This window comes from Larus michahellis, chromosome 6, assembly GCF_964199755.1.
Source record: "Larus michahellis chromosome 6, bLarMic1.1, whole genome shotgun sequence".
Lineage (NCBI taxonomy): Eukaryota > Metazoa > Chordata > Aves > Charadriiformes > Laridae > Larus > Larus michahellis.
In genome coordinates, this window is record NC_133901.1 from 57,785,877 (window position 1) to 57,807,367 (window position 21,491).

Here is a 21,491-nt window from a genome sequence, read left to right on the forward strand (position 1 = left end):
GAGCAAACCGGGGGATGTGAAAGCTTTTGGGACCCCCCGAGGAGAGGTGTGAATGCTCTGCCTGCCGCCGCACGGTTCGCAGGCTGTTTCTCCCGGGGTGCCTCCGCCCGCACACTCCCCGCTCCCCTTGCTGCACCCCGGCATCCCGCAGCCACCTCACGGCGGGGCGGGGGGGGATCGTCTGTCCCGGCTGGGGCGAACCGAGCCGGAGCCCACCTTGCTGCACGGCCGGGGCGGCGCAGAGCCCCGACGGCTGCGGGTGCCGGTGCCGTGACCAACCCGCACCGCTCGTTCCCCCGCCGGTGCCGGGGGCGCGGGGAGGGGCGGCGGCGGGGGGGGGGGCCCGGCGGGGCGGGCAAGGCGGGAGGGAGGAGCCAGCGCGGAGGCTGTTCCTGGGCTGCGGGATGGGGCGGCAGTGAGGGCGGGCGGGTGTGCGCCGACGGGGCTCTCGCCCCGGAGCCGAGCCTCTAGCGAGCCGCACCGAGCCCAGCCCCGCTCCCCCTCCCCGGTGATGCGCAGCGGCCCCGCCGCTTAACCCGCTGCCATGGCGGCCCCGACCCCCGGGGGAGCGGCGGCGGCGGCGGGGGCGGGGGTCCCGGCGGGGCTGCGGGCCGTCGCCTGGCTGCTGGCGTTCGCCGCCCTGTACCGGGGCCGCGCCGCCGCCTGCCCGCCGCTCTGCGCCTGCAGCGGCACCACGGTGGACTGCCACGGCACGGCCCTCCGCGCCGTGCCCAAGAGCATCCCCCGCGGCACCGAGCGCCTGTGAGTACCGCCGGGCTTTGTCCGGACCGGCGCCGGTGGTGGTGGGGGGGCCGGGGGACGGCCACCCAGGGCTCGTCCTGGGGTGGGGGATGCGGGGAAGTGGCCAGCGGGGGAAGGGGGGATGCATGTTTAAGGGGCTGCGCAGGAGCCCGTCGGGGGATGCATGTGCAAATCTGTCCGTGGCGGGGGGTGTGCAACAGCCTGTCTGGAGGTTGTGGGGGGTGTGTGTATGCAAGCGCCCGTCCAAGCGGGATGCATGTGTCTGTTAAGGGGAGTACTTGTGCAAATGCCCGGGGTGGGGGGCATGTGAAAAAGCCTGTCCAAAAGCTGTGTGTGCAAGAACCCGGCCGGGCGGGCGCATGTGTAGCATCCCGTTCGGCGGGGTGTAGGGGGGGGTGTGTGTGTGTGTGTAAGTGCCTGTCCAGGGGATGTGTGTGCAAGAGCCTGCCGGGTGGGTGCATGTGCAGCCTGCCGGGGGTGGGTGTGCATCGTGAGGGGGGTGTAACAGTCTATCAGTGTGTGTGCAAGAGCCCGCTGGGGCAGGGTGGGTGTGCAACCCTTCGTCTGTGGGAGGGATGTGCGCGGGGTCCTGCATGGATGTGCAAGAGCCCGCCTTTGCCGGTGTGTGTGCAAGCACGGGGAGCGGGGTTGGGATTAGAGCTGTGCCCGAGGGGGTGGGTTGCTCCAGGGGGGCAGCCCGGAATGGGCTGCATATGTGGGGGCTGCACGCCCCATGGCACCCACAGGCAGATGTGTGGCTGCCCCTGCTGTGACTTGTCACACAGCCAGAGGGGTTGCCTGTGGGTCCTCACCACCCCGAGCCTCTACCCATGCTGGGCACCCCTTTGTCCCCAGGGAGCCCTTCTGGGGACCTTGTGCTGGGGATCAGGCCCCTCTCCCCTTGGGATCCCTGGTGTGGCCAGCCTCCAGTCGTGCACACAGCTCATCCAGCCCTGCCAGTCCCCTGTGCCGGCATCTCCCTCCTCATCAAAGCCCCTGCCACATCCCCAGGGGTGCCGAAAGCAGTCCCTGTGTCTCTCAGCTGCACCCCATAAGGGTAGCTTTTCTCCCATAGAGCACAGTCATGGTCCAGCTCGTTGTGGGGGTCCTGCAGCACTGGCTGCGCTCTCCTAAGCAGGGTCCCCCTCTGCCGCTGGGCAGGTCTCCCCATTCCGGAGTCCTGTGGCTGCAGCAGGTCTCCATTCTGGAGAGACGGGCATGAGCTGAGTGTGTCTTAGCTGCTGCTGGTGGCAGGCTCCCAGCGTGCAGGTGTCCGCAATCCCAGCAGGAAAACAGGGCTGTCCCCAGCTTCTCCCCTCTGCTCAGCAGCTGGGGCTGCGGTGGACCCCCCCCACCGGATCCCCCCTCAGCCCCAGCCGTGGGGCCAGGATGCCCTGACATCCCCCTTGCAGCACAGGGAAGCGTCGGGATGCTGCCTCCTCGGGGCAGGGTGCGTCCCGGGACAGCCACGCACTCGGGGCTCCTCCTGCCCCTCTGCTGCGCTGCCTCCTGTTACTGGAGTGTGAATGTGCCCTTTGCCTGCAGCGGGGGGGAGACCCCGCAGGCAGGGACTGCAGGCAGCCTGGCAGCCCCTAGGGCTGCACCCAGCATGCGGCGCTTGGAGCTCTGCAGGACACCACTTTGGTCGATTTTTCTCTTCTCCCTCCATAATTATCCTCGTACAGATGATTATTACCCAGCGCAGCAACGAGGCTGCTGTGAGCTGCAGTCCCATAGAGCTGGTTTGTGAGCTCCGAGACAGGATCCCCCTTTCCTCCGTGCTCGGTGAGGGGGGAAGGTTTGCGCAGACCCTGCACCAGCCTTTTCCGCCCTTTGGGGAGCTTGGTGGGGTCCGCAGCACCTGCTCTCCACGCACCGGGGTGCAGGGGGAAGGCGGGCAGCGAGCCCTTGCCTCTGCCCACCGGGCAGGTCCTCAGCACCGCTGGGATGAGACGATGCTGGAGTGGGCTGATGGAGGATGCCCTCGGGTGGGTGTCTCGCTCCCACCTTGCAGGACATCTTTTCCCCTCCGGCAGTGGGTCCTGCTAGCTGTCTCCTGTTCTCCCTCCACTGACCCAGTCCTCCATGGCCATCGCGGCTTGGCGACGTCGGGTTTTCTGTATATTCATGCAGCTGCTGGTGCCGGATCTGTCGGCTGGGTTGAGCTAGGCATGCTGCTCTCTCCTGGGTGTTGTCTGCTGGATAACTACTTCCTGCTGTCTTGCACGCCCTTGCAGGTGCCGGAGGGTGTCTGTGCAGAGCAGGTCTGTCTCCGAGCAGTGAATTCCTGCTCTAACAGCTCCTAAGTGAGTTCGAGTTCCCTGTAAAGGGGCTGCAGCCTCCCAGTCTCCAACTTCTCACCGCTTGACAGAGCAGGGTCAGCTAACAAGCGCAGGGGAACCTGCAGCGGGGTCTGTGCTCGGCACTCTCTGTCTGCAAGGGCTGGCTTTCTTTGGAAAGCCAGCAGTCCCTTTCTGCTGCCTGGCTCTTTCCCCAAGCCCCGGGATGTGCAGCGTGAGCGATGCCGACCTCGCCATGTGTCCCACAGTGCTGGTGGGCAGTGGTGGCGCGGCTGTCGTGGTGCTCGCCTGTTGCATGCCCCTGATGCATCCAGGCATCCCAGTGTGGTGTTCGGAGGCACCAGGCTTTCTGCAGCCCCCCGGGCTGGCCAAGCCCCACGGTGGCACAGGTCAAACCCCCAGACAGGGCAGTGCTGCCGCTGCATCCACGCGTGCTGGCACTGCCGAAGTCATTGCAGGGACTCAGAGACCGGCGTCCTGCGGTGAGGGCTGGGCTCCATCGCTTTGGAAACACACCCTTATTCTTTGAAGAAGAGGGAATTATTTGCCTCGCGGTCGCTGCAACTTTGGGGAAGCACGGGCTGGGGGAGAAATTATCTTGTCCACTGCTTGAATGTTTCTCGTGGTGTCTGCCTGGTGGCAGCGCCGTGCTGCTGCTGCAGGGTAAGGGCTGGAGACGCGTCCAGGATGGAGCACGGGCAGTGACTGCGTGGGGGGACAGAGGACCCCTCTTTCCTTTCACCCTGCACATTGCTCCCACAGTGCCTTCTAGTCTGTGACCCGACGTAGACACCAAGCGGTGCCTGCGCCCCACACCTCTGCCCCGATCGGGCACCGCATGGAGGCTTATGCTGCAGCAAGGAGGGGAGCAGCAACATCTCTGGGCACTTTGCACAGCTGCCTCTGCTCCTGCCTACGCCTACGCAAGCCCGATAGAGCAGGTCCTGGAGGCATCGTAGGCACGGTGTTGGCAGGATGGGCAATAATCCTCCAGGACTATGGTGTTATCTGCTCCCGGGAATCCCTCAGGTCTCACCTGCCGGAGGAGAGCCGTGGGAGAAGGGCACGGTTCCCTTCCCCTGTTTGCTTGCTTTTCTTCCTTTCTTTGAAAGCCCCTCTGAAGAGCAGACTACCCTGTCGGGGAGCTGGGTCACTCTCCCCGTGCCAGCAGGATCGTGCAGATTCGCTGCCGTCAAATGGCTGCTTCCAGCCCAGCTCTTTGCTCCTGGGGGTTGAATTGAGCCCGATGGCGCCGCACTCCCTCTCGCTTTTGAAGTTTTCAGCTGAGAGTTGCCCCACTCACCCCTTTCGCCTCCCCTGCGGTGGGCTCAGCACGCCCCATCTCACTGTCGGCCATGCCGTGCCCCTCTCCCCCCACCCGGTGACGGGTGCCCATCACCGCATCCCCCTTGGCTCCCTCTTCTCCCTCCCAGAGTCCCTGGCCTCAGCACTGCATGGGGCTCCCGTTTGCCTTGTTCCCCCAATTTGGGATTTGCCCGTGCTGAAATGGGCCCCATCCAGACTGCGGCCAGCCCTGCCGTCCCCCTGCCTGCCCGCTCTGCCAGGGGCTGCCGGGCTCCGGCCTTTGGCTACGGGGTCTCGATGGCTGGGTGGCCGCACCTGAGGGACGCTCCTGCGCTGCCTGACTGTCCCCTGCCGAAATGACATCAGCCAGCTCTCGTTCGGCGCGTGTTTAATTCATGCACACGCGTCTCCCTCTAGCTGGTTAATCAAAATGTCTCGCAGCGGCAAGGCCGGCGCATCGCAGCAGCGCTGGCGTATTCCACACCAGTCGTTGCGCTGCGTCTCCTTAGGGTGCTTTGGGGGACGGTAATTCTTAGGAAGCACCTTGAGCCGGGGGGGTTCAACCTCTCCCTTTCCCGGGGTGCCCGGGCAAGTTTTTGGTGTTGCAGCTGAGCAGGCTGGTTGCAGAGGCAGCGAGGGATCGCGCAGACCCTGCTGAGCTCTGGGGCGGGATGCAGGACCGATTTCCAGCCAGGGCAGTGCTCGGCTGGCCCCGCTGCCCTCGAGCCTCGGGAGAGGCAGTGCTGGGCTCTGGGAGGACGCGGGCCGGCTGGGGAAGGCAGCCCGCTCAGCTCGCTGCGGTGGCTTCCTTGGGAGCCTTCCCGGACAGAGGAAATTTGCAATTCTATTCCAATTTCTCCCTTCAGCTAGGTCCAAGGCAGATGCTGTCTATATATCGCCATGGTAACGGTGCGTTCTTGCTCTCCATGGAATTGCACGCTGGAAAAATATTAGTTTAAAAAACTATGTCGTGTTTGTATTGACTGGAGCCAAGGCTGATAGCGGAGGATCTATTGTCCCCTGGTTGGGAAAAGTCACCGGTAACAGGCAATAAAGCCAGGCGGATTGGCCTCTGGTGACCACTTCTCACCCTGCACGGCAATTGCTTCCCTATAAACCCTTCCCTGGCTCTGTTTTATTGCATCCTTTAAAACAGATATTTTTGCCTTAAATGTGCTGCCACTTTGCTCCTCCGGGGTGATGCATTGTGCCGCCAGCAATTCCTCACTGCTGAGGTGGGAGCGAGGAGGGGGAATTGTTCCTGGCTTTAATTGTGGGTCTCTCGTGTGCGCCTTCAAACGCCGTGGCTGCTGCTGGTGTGTGCTGGGCTCGGCGGCAGCGGTGCCGGTGCAGGAGAGCACCCCGTGCCCAGGCACGCACAGAAACAAACCATCCAGCTGGCTCATTACGGGATGTGCGTTTGCTTTGAGTATCGTCCTCCCCTACTGCATTGTTTCCCCCTGAACCTCCGTCCAGCAGAAGAGCGAGGTAGCGATGAAATGCAAAGGATGCTCAAGAGAACCCCACAGGGGGGACTCGGGGTGCCACCAAGGCGGTGCAGGCAGGGAAAGGGTGTCCCATCCAGGGAAAGGCGTACGAGCCCATGACCCAGCGTTGAGAGGGGCTTTTCCTCCATCCTTGCTCCGGTTCGCTCCTCAGGGAGGGAGCAGGATGTGTGTGTGTGCACAGGAGGGTGAGGTGGGCAACCAAGGAGCCTGCCTTTGTCTCGCATCTGAGTCCTTCATGGTTCCCTGCCCGCTCCAGAGGTACTCAGCGCCGTGGATGCATCCCCTTCATCTTTATTGCTACCGAAATAACCTTTCATAAAACCTGAAAGGCAAAGCAATGTTTCTGTGCCTGTTTTTCTGCAACGCGATAAAACCCAGTTGTGCGTTAGCAAATGGCCCCGTCCCGGGGGGTGTCAGGCCCAGATCACTGCTCTCCGGCAGGCTTCCAGCAGGAGTAGCTCCAAGACCAGCTCCGGCAGCTGGCCCCTGTCCCCACACTCGGGGGACAGCCAGGGACGGCTGCAGTGGCAGCAGCGGTGAGCAGAGGTTTCCCAGCTGCGCAGTGCCAAGCCGCAATTAGCAGTGTGGGCAGCGGGAGCGGGCAGTTTGCAGCCCTGGCCATTAGGGTTTTTGCAGCACTGCTGGAAGCAGGGAGGGAATGAGGTGGGATGGAGGGAGCCTCTCCACGGCGTTGGTGCAGGGTTGATCCCGGGATGTCCCCTCCATGACCGTCTCGGGTCTCCCTGCCACATGCAGGCTCCGGAGCTGTGCTGTCTGTCTGCTTTCCTGGCATGCATTTTGGATGCACTTGCTGCTCAAAATAGCAGAGGCGAGTGTCCTATGGGGGAGAGAGGCTGCTAGGAGGAGGAAGATCAGAAAAAAGGGAAGATTAATTTTTCAAGCGATGCAGCCGAGGAACAGCCCTGGGCACCAAGATGGGGAGAGATGCAAGCTCCCGGCTTAGGATATTGTTTCTCTGTGGGAGGAAGCTTCAGCTTCAAAATGGGATGCTCCAGGAGACCCAGCTGCTCTGGGGTTGAGGAGGCAACCCATAAGCCAGCAGTTCGGGTGCGCTTGTCCTCCCATCGCCGCCGTGAGCTGCTCCAGGAGGGACGAGCAAAGGGGGTTTGCTGAGGAAGATGCGGGGTGTATTGGACCTCAATCTGCTGCTGAGTGTCAGGACAAAGCCCGAGGGCTGGGCTGCCTCCCCTGCCCTGGGAAGCAGAGGACCCACAGGAGCAGTGATGCTCCTCACTAGGCTAGTCGGCCCAGCAACAAAAAGCCCAATCTTGAGGGTATCCAGGTAAATCTGAGCCTCAGTTTCCCTGTTTATGAAACAGAAACGACCTGCTGCCTTTTCTCTCTCACACTGGGGTTGAACGAGGTTATTTATTTATTTTTAACCTGAAGGTGACACGCCACGATGCTGCGTGAGTGTAAAGCACTCCTTGACTGTGAGCGGCTAATGGCTGTGGCATGAAAACCCCAGAGAGAAGTTAGGAAGAGCAGAAAGCCTTCCGGATCCTCACCGTTACTCGCACAATCGATGCTGTTTGTAACACTTAAAAATTTATCGAGATGCTAACCTGCTTCAGTACCTCATAAAAGCTTACAGAGCCTCCCGTGCTCTGGGGGCCAATGCCGTGCTTGGGGTTGGGTTCCCCTTGGGCTAAGGGCGGTTATTCCGAGATGAGCCCAAATAGCTGCTCTTAGAGCTCTCCTCTTCGGACACATCACCCTGCAGGCAGCTGCTGGGCTGGGTGCTGGCAAGGTGTTTGCCCTGGGGTGTATGGCACCTTCAGAGGGATTTTGATGAGCCCACCCTTGCTCTTCCTTGAGGGGTCCAGTCAGGACAGGGATGGGAAGGAAAAGGAGAAGGTGCTGAGCCCCCTGTGCGGCTGTGTCAGCCCAAGGTGTGGGTGCCCAGTGCTCTCCCCCCGAGCAGCAGGCAGCAGCAGCACCCCATACCCTCTTTGCACCTTGGTGGGGATGGGGGTTAGCACCTGGCCGTGCCCCTGTGGGCTGCAGGGAGCCAGCAGAGGCGGTGAGCATCCCTCCCTGCTGGCACTGGAGGGGACCAGCTATCCCGGGACTGGGAAGGGCTCTGCACTGCCTTTCGCTGCTTGGGCAGCTCAGCGAGCCCATGCCGGGACTCGGTTCCATTCAAGCAGCCGGGTGAAATCTTGAGAAGACTTGAAAAAAATGCAATAAAACTGTAGGATGAAAGGATGCAGCTGCTCTGTCCCCCAATGCTGAGCGCAGGGGTCAGTCCGGGATCTGAGCCTCGTCCGTGTTGCCATTAGCAGTCTGCGTGATGGGACACGAGCTGCTTATGACATTTGCAGATGCCACCAGGCTGGGGGAGGTGCAAACGGGCTGGAGGACAGGCTGAGATTTCGAAGTGGGCTTGGCGAACAGGAGGAATGGGCTGACAAAAAGGCTTGGTGTTGCCTGGGGACTTGAGGAAGGTGCTCGGTGGGAGGGAATCGCCAACAGCACAGACGCGGGCTGGGAGCAGGACCCGAGCAGGTCCTGGCCCTGCAAGGCAGAGAGGCCCCGAGGGAGGGTTGCATCCGTGGGGCTGGGGGCTTGTTGTGGGGAACAGGGCTGGAAGAGGGGACCTGCATGGGCAAGGGAGCAGCCTGGTCCCTGCGCCGCGGTGGCCGGGGCAGGCAGGGATGGGATTCATCTGCAGCGAGAGGGGTTCAGGTCAGAGTTTTGGAAATGGTCCTTGAGGCAGGAGCAGTGACTTGCTGGAACAGGGCATGGCGGGGGAGTGTCAGCCCCCATCCCTGAAGGAGCCACGTACGCGTCTGTCAGGATTGATGGAGGGCTGCAGAGATACTGCTGTGGGGTGTGTGACCTTGCAGCCTTCATTTCTGTGCTTCCCTGATTATTATCTGTCCCTGCCAGCTCCAGCTGGGGTCAGGACTCTGGGATGAGGGCTGCGGAGCCGCTGGGAGGGGAGCCATGCCCCTAAGGGCCAGCCCTCTGAGACCAGGGCAGGAACAGCATGGCGATGGGGACCACGGAGGGAGGGATGCATCACACTGATGATGCAAATGCCGCCCTCGCCGGGCACCGGGGCAGCGTTGGCCCTCGGAGCAGGGACTGCAGGAGCATGGCTGGCTGCAGGCGTTGCTGGCACAGACCATTTCTCTGCCAGCCCTTGCAGTCACCACCCGGGCACTGTGTGTACCCACTCTGTGCTGGCGCTGATGGGGCCGGGATGCATTTCTCCGCTTGCGGGTGGAAATGCAGGGTTTCGTGTCGCAGACTTTCCCTCTGCTTTCTTAAAAGCGGGGGTCCGCGGAGCAGAGCAGTTGGGATTTCTGCCTCGGTGGGAGGGCAGAGCTGAGCTGGGCACCGGGACAGGAGTCATGTGCGTGTCCGAGAGATGATGTTTTTGCAACGGCGTACGGGTAGTGGGATTGTGCTGTCTGCTCCTTCCACTTCCAGCTCCTGATAAATCAGTGCCCAGGGAAATATCGCTCATGTTGGCTGTATTTAATAAATTACCTCTCAGCGTTTGCGCTCTCTGAGGTTGTTACCGAGTTAGTGTAGCTCCAAAACCTGCAAAGGGAAAAGACGCATCAGAACCCCCCGGGAGTGGAATAAGCCATCCAAAGCTAGAAACCAAATATAAACCCAGACTATGCAAATCCAGTCTAACGAACCCTGCTGAAGCACAGACATCCCATCTGGGAGTGGGATGATCCATGAGCAAAGGGACTGCTTGTTTTAATGGCTTTCCTCTTCCCAGGAAGAAATGGGAGGGGGGTTTTTGAAACTTGAATGTTGCAAATGAAAATTCGCTGCCTCTCTGGCGGCAGTGTGAGATTTGGGGTGCTGGGGGGGCAGAGGAGGGCAGCCTGGATGAACGTGAGGATGCTTTCTGGCATTAAAACCTATGGATTAACAGCGAAAGTGCATGCCCTGTGTCTGTGCTTTCAAATCACAGTCCAGAAATGCAACCAATCTGCCAGGCGGCTCCCCAGACACATCAGTCCTTATCGGAGCTCTGCTGCGTGGGGCAGGGCAGGGTGTTTCGCTTCACTAGGAAAGGGCACGGAGGCAGCGGGTGAGCAGCTGAGCAGCAGGGATCCGGCTTTCTGGGCACAGCAGACTGTAATTTATCTCCATGAGGAACTGAAGGGGATTTAGAGGGGAAAAAAAATGGCATGAAGTTAAATAGCAGTGTTGCCTCGGCATCCTTACAAATAAGCTTTACCTGCTGTTCGTTCCCATCTTGGTTGTAAAGGCCATCATTTACCCGAACAAAGGCGGGGGGGGGATGCTGAGAGCAGTTGTCAGGGAGCATGTGGGGCCAGTCCCTGAGGGAGTGGGGCTGTGAAGGGGCCCTGGGACACTGCCCTGCTCTGGGACAGCCACCAGCCCCAGTGCCGGCGCACCCTGAGGATGCTCAGCGAGCATGCAGGGAGCAGAGGCTCTGGTGGGCTGGGTGGGCAAAACAGTTGCCCCCCAAGATGGCATGTCCCCAGGTGCTGCCCAAGGGCAGTGCATCCTGCCTGTGCCTCCTTGTGCTGAAAAGTCTGGATTCAGGCTGCACGATGCCAGCAGGTGTCTGGGAGAGAGGGCAGAGCCTGGTTTTGGCATGTAGAGGGACTGGCCGTGTCCATTTCCAGTCCGTGGCTGTTTGGCGTTTCTGCATGTCTCCGCACTCCGTGCTCTGCCTCTGGCTAAGGCTCTGGAGTGATGATGCTTGGAGGAGCTCAGAGGTGTCCAAACCCTCCCTGGGCTTCGCAGCCTGAGGTATAAATCTTGGCTTTCAGATTGAGCGGTTTTAAAAGCAAGCCTCTCTGCTCTGCAGTACGAGAGATTTCCTAACTTCCACTTACACATTACAGCCAGAGTAATGTTACATACGTTTAAAAGAAGGTGACATGGGAGTCCTGCCAGGGACCCTCCCTCACCAGGAGTTCAGGTGGGCGCCGTTACCTCCAGCTTGGCCCTGGAGAGATTCCAGGCAACCTGCTTTGGCAGGAACCCTTTAGGACATTGGGGGAAGACCACTCCTGAAGCTGGGTTTCTTCCCTGCTCTTAGCTGGCCCCAAACCTGTGGTCCATCAGGAGGTGGGCACACACATCTGCATGTACCGAGACACCCCTCCTGCGGTGATAGATGTCCCTAAAATGCATGACCCACCCCAGCACCTTGTGCCTGGGACTTGGAGCCTGGCCATGGGTTTTGCTGCCCGGGAGAGGGGCAGGGTTGAGCCCTGGGGTTGGAGCCCCATCCCTGGGAGCCAGGTGTGCAGGCTGTGGGCTGGCTGGACGGGGAGCCGGGCGAGCCACGGGGCTGCAGAGCCCGAGTGTGAGTTTCAGTTTAATCGCCGGGGCTGGGGAACCTCTATTCATTCCCAGCTCACATTCATCTGTGTCCTAGTAACGGTGCTCTCCCCACCTCCTTCCCCACACAGGCACACACCGCTGGATAATGGCAGGAGCCCGGCAATCTCGGTGGCTGAATAGCGGTGTAATTACGAGGCTATAATGGCGAGCTGGAACTCATTAGCCATTATCAGCCGTTTCAGCAGGACAATGGCAGCACCCCGGGGTGCGCGGCTGCGCTGGCTGTACCCGGTGCCCTACACGCTGCTCGGTGGCTCCAGGGCCAACCCGCCGCTGACCTCGGCCCCTCGCCCGGCCGCAGAGCCCGCTGGACGGAGGCTTTGGCTCCGCTTGGGGATGATGGACTTTGTATTCTGCCCCTCGCATGATGTGGAGCGTCCCCAGGTCCCGCTGCTGGGGGGGTGGTAGAGTCCTGGGTGCTGGGGTCCTGCCTGGGCACCTCAGCTTGCTCCAGGGTGGCACCCTCCTGCCTCTCCCCTGGCTCCGGCAGCTCGTTCTTCCCCCGACTGCCTCCCCTCCCCCTCCTGTAGTTTATTTGTTTCTTCTTTATTTCTGTGTCTGAATTCAGTGTCTCCCACGTTTCTCCAGTGTGGGAGCATCCTCCATCCCCAGCGCATGCCGTGGGTAGATTGTCCTCGTGGCGAGGAGCACACGCTGCCGTGGGGTGCTGTGCACAGGGACCCCCCAGCTCTGCAGGCTCTAAGTCCAAGGGCTGCCGGTCCCTGCCTCTCCCTGCAGTGTGCACAGCCCCTAATGCGGAAAGGCACTGTGAAGCTGAGGCTGTGAGGCGAAAATCTCTGCAGCTCCCAGCTCAATATATTTTAAAGCAGGATAATCCTAGCAGGGGCACGCTGGAGAATGTGGTGGGAGAGAGACAGGGAGGTGTAGCCATAGGCTGAGAGCAGAGCCCCTGCCACATGTGGGTCCAGCAGTGGGGCACAGCTTGTCCTGGTGCTCAGTAGAGCCTGAGCAAGACAGGAGCCATGGGGGGGGGTGTAGGCACCCCATGGATAACCCCCTACCCTTATTTCCACCAGCAGGGTGAGCAAGCCAGAATGGCATCTCTCCCCTGGTTAGCATGCCTGTCCCTGTGCTCGCCCAGGGCTTTTGCATGTGGGAGCCATGCCAGGAGAAACAGCTGGTCCCATACAAGTGTCTCTGAAGTGTGGGTTATTCTCCAGGCAGATGTTTCAGAGGTGGCACAGGCTGTGTGGTGTTGAGCACCGAACAGGTCGTGATGCATGTGGGTGACTTGCAGCTGGGTGTTTGGAGGGATCCTGGTTTTTGGGGGACAGTTGTTCACTTTCTTATTACCCCTGCCCTCTCTAAGCAGCTCTGTGTGTTTGGGATGACCCTACCAGGCGTTAGCTGCTCTTCCAGAGCAGGGTGATGTGCGTCCAGCCAGGCGGCTGCTGGTGTTGCGGAGCTGCTTATTCCATTACTGATGGCTCTGGGGCTCCTGTCCCAAGGAGAGCATCCAGCGTGGAGACAGGGAGATGGGGGAGCCGGGCAGCCCCTGCCCCTTGCTGCTTTATGGTCCATGAAAGATGCCAGCTTGCACACTCCTGGCCAGCCAGACTTCTGTGTGCCCAGTGCTGCTGGCCATTGAGGATGAGGGTCCCCTCTGGAGCCAGTGGCTAGCCCTGCCATGCCCAGCAAGGGGCACAGAAATGCAGCAGCCACTGCTGTCCTTTGGGCCCTGCCTGCCCTTTTTGGGGAGCTCCTGGGGAGCCCCAGTGCCTGGGCACCTCTGGAGCGCTTCCTTGCTGATCTCCGCCTCTTCTCTCTGCAGGGAGCTCAACGGCAACAACATCACACGGATCAACAAGAATGACTTCGCCGGGCTGAAGCAGCTCCGTGTCCTGTGAGTTCCCGGCGAGAGGCTGGCTGCCCCGACCTTGGTGGGCGCCATGCTCAGCTTGTGGTCCCTCCTGGGGCTGGTAGAGATGATGCTGAGCCCTTTGCTGGGCATCTGGAGAGCAACCGTATTGGGCTGAGCATGGTGGGCTTCCAGCTGGGAGGGAGCGGGGAGAAAGGAGCCAGGTTGTGTTGTGGGGATGGTGGGAGTGAGGTGGCCCTGGGTCCGGAGGAGTATCAGGGACCCCGCTGGTGACACAGGGGCACTGGGGCTGAGGACCACCTTTCTGGAAAGCTCACCCCTTCTCTCCACAGGCAGCTGATGGAAAACCAGATCAGCACGGTGGAGCGTGGGGCGTTTGATGACATGAAGGAGCTGGAGCGGCTGTGAGTGCCCGGGCGCGGAGGCGGGTCGGCACAGGGCTGCCAGATTTAGTCACAGAGAGCATCCTTTCCTTTTTGCCTTAAACCATAATGTATCGGTGCCGCCTGACTTCAAACAGCTCCTCTGCTGCGTGGCGGCAGTATTTTACAGTGTGGGAAGCAAACCTATTCCTGTTTCTGTAGCTCTTAAAGTCCTTTCTGATGCTTTTGAGGTGAGGGGCAGGTTAAACACAAATCACTCTCACTGTTATCAGCTGTGTCCTGTGTGTTAGTGAGGGAGTCGTAAGTTCCAGTCCAGTACTCAGTAAAATATCTCAGGAGTTTAAAAATCCTGAGCTGCTCAAGCAAATACGAGGAGCTGAGCGAGCAGCAGGTTAACAGTGCAGTTAAGCAGCAATCAGCAGTTAACAGCTTGGAGTCCTGTCTGCGTGTAATTACAATATTGTGAGTAAGTTTATTAAAGCCCTGTTGGTTGCCCTTGCCTGGGATTGCTGTGGGCGGGACAAGGGTGTCCTCTCCAGGTGGGATGCTCTGCCCTAATGGCCCTTCTGAGTGAGCTAGAGCTCCCCAGCTGTGCCTGGAGCTGCCAGCTGGGTGGCGGTGGGGGGTGTGTGATTGCTTTGCCCCCAAAACCCTGACCCTTTCCTCCCTCCCTGTAGACGGCTGAACCGCAACCAGCTCCACACCCTGCCCGAGCTCCTCTTCCAGAACAACCAGGCGCTGTCGCGGCTGTGAGTACCCTGGTCGCGGCTCGCGTGGGCTTGCTCCTGGGGCTGCCGGGGGGTTTGGAGGGCCACTGATGTCCTGGGAGGGTGCTGCTTCTCATGGCGGGGGGGGGTGTGGGGGGTGTGTGTGCTGGTGGTTACTGGTGTCGTGTCCCAGTGGGTGCCCGGTGTGTGGCAGGGGAATGCACCCTTTTTCTGAGTGATCCCAGATCCTCAGCTGGAGTGTGCAGCACGGCAGGGGACTGGCTTTGCCTTACAGAAGCCCTGAGACCCGTGCTGTTAAAGATGGTGTTAAATGTCCCTGCGGCGCATGGGGATGCAGGAGGAGGTGCTGCCAGTTTGGGCTGGGGCTGGCGTTGCTGAGCCTGCACGGTGCCAGTCGCAGAGGTGCTGCGAGCCCCACAGCCTCCTCTCTGGGTGCGGATCATAGGCTCTGGAGCGGGATGCCCTTACCACCTAGATCGGGTTTTTCATGGAGGGAGAGTGAACGAGAATGTCCCCAGGGGGGTCGCACACTGCCCAGAGACCTCCGCAGGGCACAGAGAGCCCCACGGCTCCAGACCTGCCTTTCTGCTGGTGCCTGGGGAGGGATGGGGAAGCCCTGCCTGCGGCAGATCCAGTCCCTCGCGCCTGCCGCCCCCTCCCCGCACAGCCCTGCCTGCCCCCAGCCCTGCCTGTCCCTCTGCACCCAGGGAAACACCCCCGGGCACCATCTCCTGTCGTGCAAGCACCTCTGCTCCTCCCCACTCCATGCAGCAGCAGGCTGCCTGGGCAGGGCTGCTGGGCTTTCCGTAAATATCCTCTTTTCCATATTGGCTTCCCCTTGCCTGGGGCTGCTTTGCTCGGGTGACAGTGCTGGCGGCAGTGCCAGCGTTGTTCAAACCGCAGGAAATCCTCTTAACAAAGCGTTTACCAGCTCTCAGCTGTGTCAGGCCCCACGTACATCTGGAAGGATGCTGCGAGGAGGAGGGGGTGCGTGCCAAACTGGGGCTGGATGCTCTCCATCGCTTGGAGAAGATGCTTGCACCCTGCGGCTGATTTGCAGCGCGTGGGAGCAGGGCGGTTGTGGTCGGGACACGAGGTCTCCGATTATTTGCGTCTCGGGATCTCCATTTCTCAGCTGTGAAATGAGGATGCCACATTCCTGTTGGGGCAGGGTAGGAGCAGATGAAATAACGGAATGGGCTCAGACGTTGCCAGGACAGGCAGGGCCGTGTCGGGGCCAGGCAGCCCGGCCCGCGCAGGCAGGCTGCGGCTCAGCCGTTTTGATATCAGCGGCCGTGCCAGTTTCTTCCGACAGTGCCCGGGAGTCAGTGCCGGAGTCCAGCCGGAGGCGGTGTAATGAAGGGTTAAAACGCCGTGTGGGTTGCCAGCGTGGGATGTGTGAAATGGTGGACCGGCGCCAAAGATGGGCCTAGGTAATGGCAGCTGATAGCACAGGCGTTCAATTAATTATCAAATGGCATTTGTTGAGCTCAGCTGTGCCGTATCGTGGCGCCAGCAAAGGGCCCATCCTCCTCCAGCTGCCCATTGCATAACAAAAACACGGTCGAGAGAATTATTTTACAAACACTAATGTTTCCCTTTTAATCTTCTCTGGATTTTAATACCAGGCTCTTTCAAAAAGCAAACCCCAACAATTAATTGGGGAGATGCAGAAGGGCAGCCTCCCAGGCGGGCTGTGCGGTGTGCCCTGTCGCGGCCCCCAGGCTCGCGTGGAACCAGGGCTGTGCCACGGTGTGCCCGGGACTGTATGTACCCTCTCATGGTGTGCTTGGGGCTGTATGTACCCTCGCACGGTGTGCACGGGGCTGTACATATTGCCGTGGGCGAGGAGGGATGTGCAAGATGCTCCTTCTGCAGGCGCATTTCAGCTTCTGCCTGTCACTTTACTGTTGCTTTCCGCGATGTGGTGGTCATTTTGAGCCTATTCTCTCCCACCCTGCGTTGAAGCTATCTTCTGGCCACCTCTGCTGGGATAAACTCCACCTTGGACACCAGCACCTGGAGCTTTTCTTGTGCAATCTGGGGTGGTGTGAGGGGGGCTCAGATTTTGCAGCCCCTCAGGGACAGGCAGCGCGATGTCTGGGGGAGCAGAGGGTCCCCATGACAAGCTGTGGGACTGGGGACAGTAGTAGGATGCAGAACTGGGGAGCACATTAGGACCTGCTGCCCTGGAAGACCCACAGATTCTGCGTTTGGGCAAGAAAGCCCTACGTGCAGGAGGACCTTCTTCTCCCACTTCTCATGGCTTCTTGTTGCTGAGGTGTCCAAGGTCTTTTGGGGGGGGATGGCAGGGCAGGGGGTGCCCAGGGCAGAGCTTGTCTAGACACATGGTCACGCTGGCTTAGCAGGAGGTGGGATCTGGACCCGTGCTAGTCCGGCTGGTGTGGGAGGTCATAGGATGCTCTTAAATTGCCGCAAACCTGGCTCAGGCTACGGGGATGTGAGTCAGTGGGGAGCAGTTTTAAGCTAAATTGAAATCAGCTCACCTTGAACTGAAATCGGAGCCTCTCCGCCAGGCTCTATGCTTATTTAACGGCTGAAATGGATCTGGGGTGGCCCCACGGCTCGGTGCCCCCTCCCTGCCCCTGAGGCAGGCTGGGACCAGTGCTGGTCGGGGTGGGATGGGAAGAGAGGGCTCTTACCAGCACCGTCCTCTTGGCAAATCCCAGTTTCCAGACCATTTCTAGCAAGCCGTGCCTGTGCAGGCTTCTCCATGCCCTGCCCGCTGCGGCCACCCACTGTGTGCTCCTCGAGCTCCCGAGGTATCCGCTAGGTCCTCACGTTCTCGCATCCTGATACTGGGAGGTCTTGAATTGGCAGAAACTGTCTGAATGAGTCGGGCTGAGGTCTGCTTAGCTGGGAAATGAGGCTGACGGCTCTGGCAGGTGGGTGGCAGCTGAGGCAGAGAGCCAGGGGTGGATGCAGGAACCGGCGGGATTTGCTTAGATGGGCACCTGGGTGCTGGCCTGGATGGTCCAACCTCTTTCAGCCTTAATCTTGATGCATCTTCGGCAGCACAGCAGTAACAGGGCAGCAGGTTAAGGCAGGTCTGTTGAATGTGGGGTACGCGATACCCATAGAACAGTTTTCCACCATACATCGAGCCTCATGGAAGTATCTCACAAGCACGGAGAGGAGGACCTTGGGCTTGGGCTGGGATGGAGAGCTGTTTGTCCCCCTCCTGGGTCTGAGTGTCAAAGCCTAATCCCCGTCGGTGGCGCTTTGTGGTCTCCCAGCCCGGCTCGAGCTGCAATTAGTTAGTCGGAGCTGGGCTATAAAGAGCATTTGTGCATCGGGATAATGGAAAGGGTTGGAGTTAAACCTGATCCGTCGGGGCTTAAATAAACTGGGGAATGGCAGGAAAGGGCCAGCGGAAAGCAAACCTCAAATGAGGGCATGGGGGAGGTGAGACGCCCGGAGAGGAATGTTTTCCCCTCGGTATTTGGGAATATTGAGCTGACGCCGGCCTGGAGCCCGTCTCGGTCTGAGGTGGTGGGGTGGGGGGGGCCGTGCCAGCACCTCGGCAGCGGGGCCGGGAGGTGGGAGGGCTCTTCGCATGGCCTCCCTTATTTATATCCGCCGCAACGAGCGGATAACTCATTAAGCAGCCCCGGTGGCTGGAAATGGTGCTGATCTGAGGTTTCACTGGAGAGCGCCTGACCCCAGCGACCCCATCTCAAACTGGGTTTAATTAAACTGTCAGCACTGGACGGAAGAACAAAGCACCGTGGGCTTGGCGGGGTTGGGGGGGGCGGGGAGCAGCAGGGTCCCCCAGCAGCTCGCTGGGGAAGAGCGTGTCTCCTGCGAGGCGGAGGGCTGATAAAAGATGGATCTTTCCCTCCATCGAGGATTACCCAGGCAAGAAGGGGACCTCTGCTATTGCACTGCCCGGCGCTGGTCCCCGGTGCCCCGCAGCTGGGCACGTCTTGGTGCAGCACCGGTGCAGCCCTGCGGCACGCCGGGAGCTGGGGGGTGCTGGCAGACCTCCCTTCAGCATCTCTCCCAAGCTGGCAGGAGTTGTGTTTTTTTTTTTTTCCCTTGGGAAGGGGAGACCCAAGCCCTTGAGTTTCTCTCTGCTCCCTCAGGAGGGATGGGGGAAGGATGGGAGAGGAGCTTTGTAGCCCCGTCTCCCCTCTCTCCCCACCTTCCCTTAAAACCTCCTCCTGAAGCTGTTTTTCAGCCCCCGAGAGCGTGCTGGGCGGAGGATGCGGGGAGGAGAGAGGAGGCTGGGATGGCCGTAGCAGCAGGGCGAGAACAGAAACGCTGCAGGCGCATCGTCAGGGAGGCAAAGACGTGGGCTGTCGAAATGTGCTAAAGGCAGCCGGGGTGGCTATAAATAAATGGTTTTCTCCGAGGGAAAGCCGAGCTGCCACGAGGGAGGAGAGGAACGGTGGGTGCTCGGCTGCGGGGAGCTCTAGGGAGATGCTCCCACGGGGGAGCAGCGATCCTGGCTGGATGTATCCCCCTTGGGAGCAGCTGCCCAGAGGTTTGTCTTGCCAAAAACTGCAGCAGCTGCTCCGTGCTCGGCAGAGCAGGAGCTGAGAGAGGATGAGCTGAGAGTGGGGGGGAAAAAGGTCTTGTCTCCAGAAGGAGGAAGATTTAGGACTTGGGCTGTGTCTGGTGGGTTCCTGTCGGACTCCTGCCAGCAAAAATGGTGGAGGAGATGGTGCGGTGTCCGACCTGGCAGCCAAGACCAGGGGAAGGGCCGGTGGTGCTGCTCTCCCCTCTGTAAGGGCAGGGGCTCCCTGGAAACGGCATTAACATCTCAATCAGGACCGGTGGCTTTCTGAGCCGGGGACATGCGAAGTGCTGTAGGAGCTGGGGGGATTGTCACGCTCCTGTGAGACTCTCCTCCTGCCAGCAGAGCCTGCAGAGGAGCAGCGATGCTCTCCACTTCTGTCTGGGAGCTGAGACGGAGACCAGGGGCTGATCCAGACTCCCTCTGGACCAGGAGTATTTAAAGATGTGGGTGATGAGGGAGTTTTGAGCCGAGTCTCAGAGAGCACTGCGGCTGGGTGTGCTGCCCTGGCAGGAGGGTTTACATTCCAGCGAGCTCTGGGGCAGGTTCCTCTCTCCCTCCCTGCATCTGGCCAAGCCCAGCCCTAACTGCCTTTGGAAAAGCAGGTGGAGAAAAATGGAGCGGTGCTAAATAACTTGAGAAAATGCAAATGACATCCTTCAAGAAGGAGAGAACCACAACCACGCGGGAGGAAGCTGCGAGCTGAGTAGTAGCAAAACAGGGTGACAAGTGAAAAAGGAGCTGTCGGAGAAAGGAATAACAAAACAGGCCCCGCTCGGATGGGGCTGGCTGCGCGTGGGAGGTGTTGCTTGCGAGACTGTACCGGTGACCGTTCCTCTTGGCGCCGCACCGGGAAAACCCCCGGATAGGAAAAGGAGAGATGGAGAAATGTCGGGACAAAAATGGGTGCTTGGTGGCCATGGAGCAATCCCGTGCTCCCATGGTGGATGGCCGTGCCGGTGCTGGATGGGAGGTGTGGGTGCATCTCTGCTCCCCTCCCAGCCAGGGGGGACTCACCTGCTCGAGCCCTGGTTTCGGTCTGTTTGCGGCGGGGGATTTTTGGTGCCTGCCCGCGTGTTGGCTCCCTGGAAATCCCGCTGTGGTGGTGGGCTGGCTCTGGCTGCGCTCCGGCTCTCCTGTGCCAGACACCCGCCCTGTCCTCCCACGGACGCTCCTGTTGGGGCTTTGGCTGAGGTTTTGCTCCCTCCGGGGATGTTTTGTGTGCGTTCCGCAGCCGGCGCGCTCGGCATGCGCCGGGGAGCCTGCAGCCGCTGCGTGGGAAGGGGCCGGCAGGCACGGCGTGGGGTTTTCATCTCTCCATGCTGGAGCACGGTCGCTCCGGCTGCCCCGGGGCGCCTGCTCCTTTGCTGCTCTGCTCTTCGCAAGAGATGTGTATGTGCTGCTTTCTGGTGTCTCCCCGCACAGGTCCGTGGTCCAAGAGCAAGGTGACAAGGTCAGGAGCAAACCTCCGCTTCCCCGGCATCCCACGTTTCTGTCCTAGCATCCCCCTCCCCTTGCCGGGTGAGGGCCAAGTGTCCCCGTTGTCACCATGCCCACATTTTGGCTGTTGTCCCCTTGACTCCGGGTGCCGTACCCCCTCGCGCTCCCTGACAAAGCCCCTTCTGTCAGGGACAGAGCAGGGCTGGGGGGGCCAGGCTGGGATGTGTCCCCCCGAATACCAATCAGGAGGGGGAGCATGTTTACTCCGGGAGCTGGGGGGGACGACGACTGCAGGGACTGTGCGCTGCAAGACCACCACCCCCCTGCCAACAGCCAGGGGGATGGGGAGGGGGAAGAGAGGCCTCGCCGCAGCCCCTGGGAACAAAGAGTCAGTGTGGCTGGTGACAGCTCTAAGGAAACGCGGGGAAACAAATGTGCCACTAATAGGTGGGGAGGTTACCTAGGAAAAGATGCTGCCAGGCGGGCGGGCAGCCAGCCCCCTCCCTGGCGGGCTGGCAGGCGGCGAGGGGCTGGGGGTGGCACCCCCAGGGGGGTTCGGGGGGCTGCAGCAGGGCCAAGCCAAGGTGGGTTCGTGGTCTGTCCCTGGTGGGCATGCCCTTGTGCTGCTGTCCCCCCAGGGACAGCATCCTTACGGGTGTGGTAAGGACATCGATGGGTTTTCCTGCTGGGGAAGCGCCACCGTTGTGCAGGGAGCTGCTTGCTCTTCCCCTTCTTCCGCCATCGCTAACGTGCCACAGACCTCAGCTCTTTTTGGGGGCCCCAGAAAAACTCCCTGGGCAATCCTGAGTATGGCCTCACGGACTTAAACACTTGCTTAAGACCATTTTATATTTCAGCACCTCCATAAACATTTTGGGACCTGACTCACGGTCTGCAGAGGCACAGGAGTGCCAGGGCGAGGGTTACTGCCATGCCCCGACCTGCCACCAAGGAGCCTTCTGCTTCCCTTCCCACCAGCCTGAGCCCCCTCCCACCAGGGGGGACTCTGTTTGGGGGTGTCCCGGCCCCCAGCTCTCTCCTGCACCATTATCCCGCCAGCCAAGCCGGAGCTGCCAGGAGCAGGCATTGTCAGCTGGCTGCCTGGAGATAATCTGCCCCCTCCCTCCGTGCACCCCGTTGTGCTCCTGACCCATGGCCGGCTCCGGATTTCTGGGTGTTGAGTCGCTTCCAAGGTTTCCCCGGCAATGCGTGGGGTTGAGCCCTGCTCCCAGGGCTCCCTCCTCGGGCTGCCGGCTTTGCCGGGCATGCCCTCGGTCTTGCTTTGGGCACAGGGCTTGGATTTGGCTTTCTT

General features: G+C 60.6%; 1 protein-coding gene across 1 annotated transcript in view; it reads left to right on the forward strand.

Annotated features, from left to right (window-relative positions):
* The first annotated feature begins 391 nt into the window (after window positions 1-391).
* The window catches only part of SLIT1 (slit guidance ligand 1), a 62,756-nt gene continuing 41,656 nt past the window's right edge, over window positions 392-21,491 (forward strand). Inside the window, exons 1-4 of the mRNA XM_074591499.1 lie at window positions 392-762; window positions 13,041-13,112; window positions 13,421-13,492; window positions 14,149-14,220. Coding sequence (XP_074447600.1) covers window positions 545-762; window positions 13,041-13,112; window positions 13,421-13,492; window positions 14,149-14,220 — 434 coding nt within the window. The 5' untranslated portion in view covers window positions 392-544. The remainder of the gene's footprint in view (window positions 763-13,040; window positions 13,113-13,420; window positions 13,493-14,148; window positions 14,221-21,491) is intronic.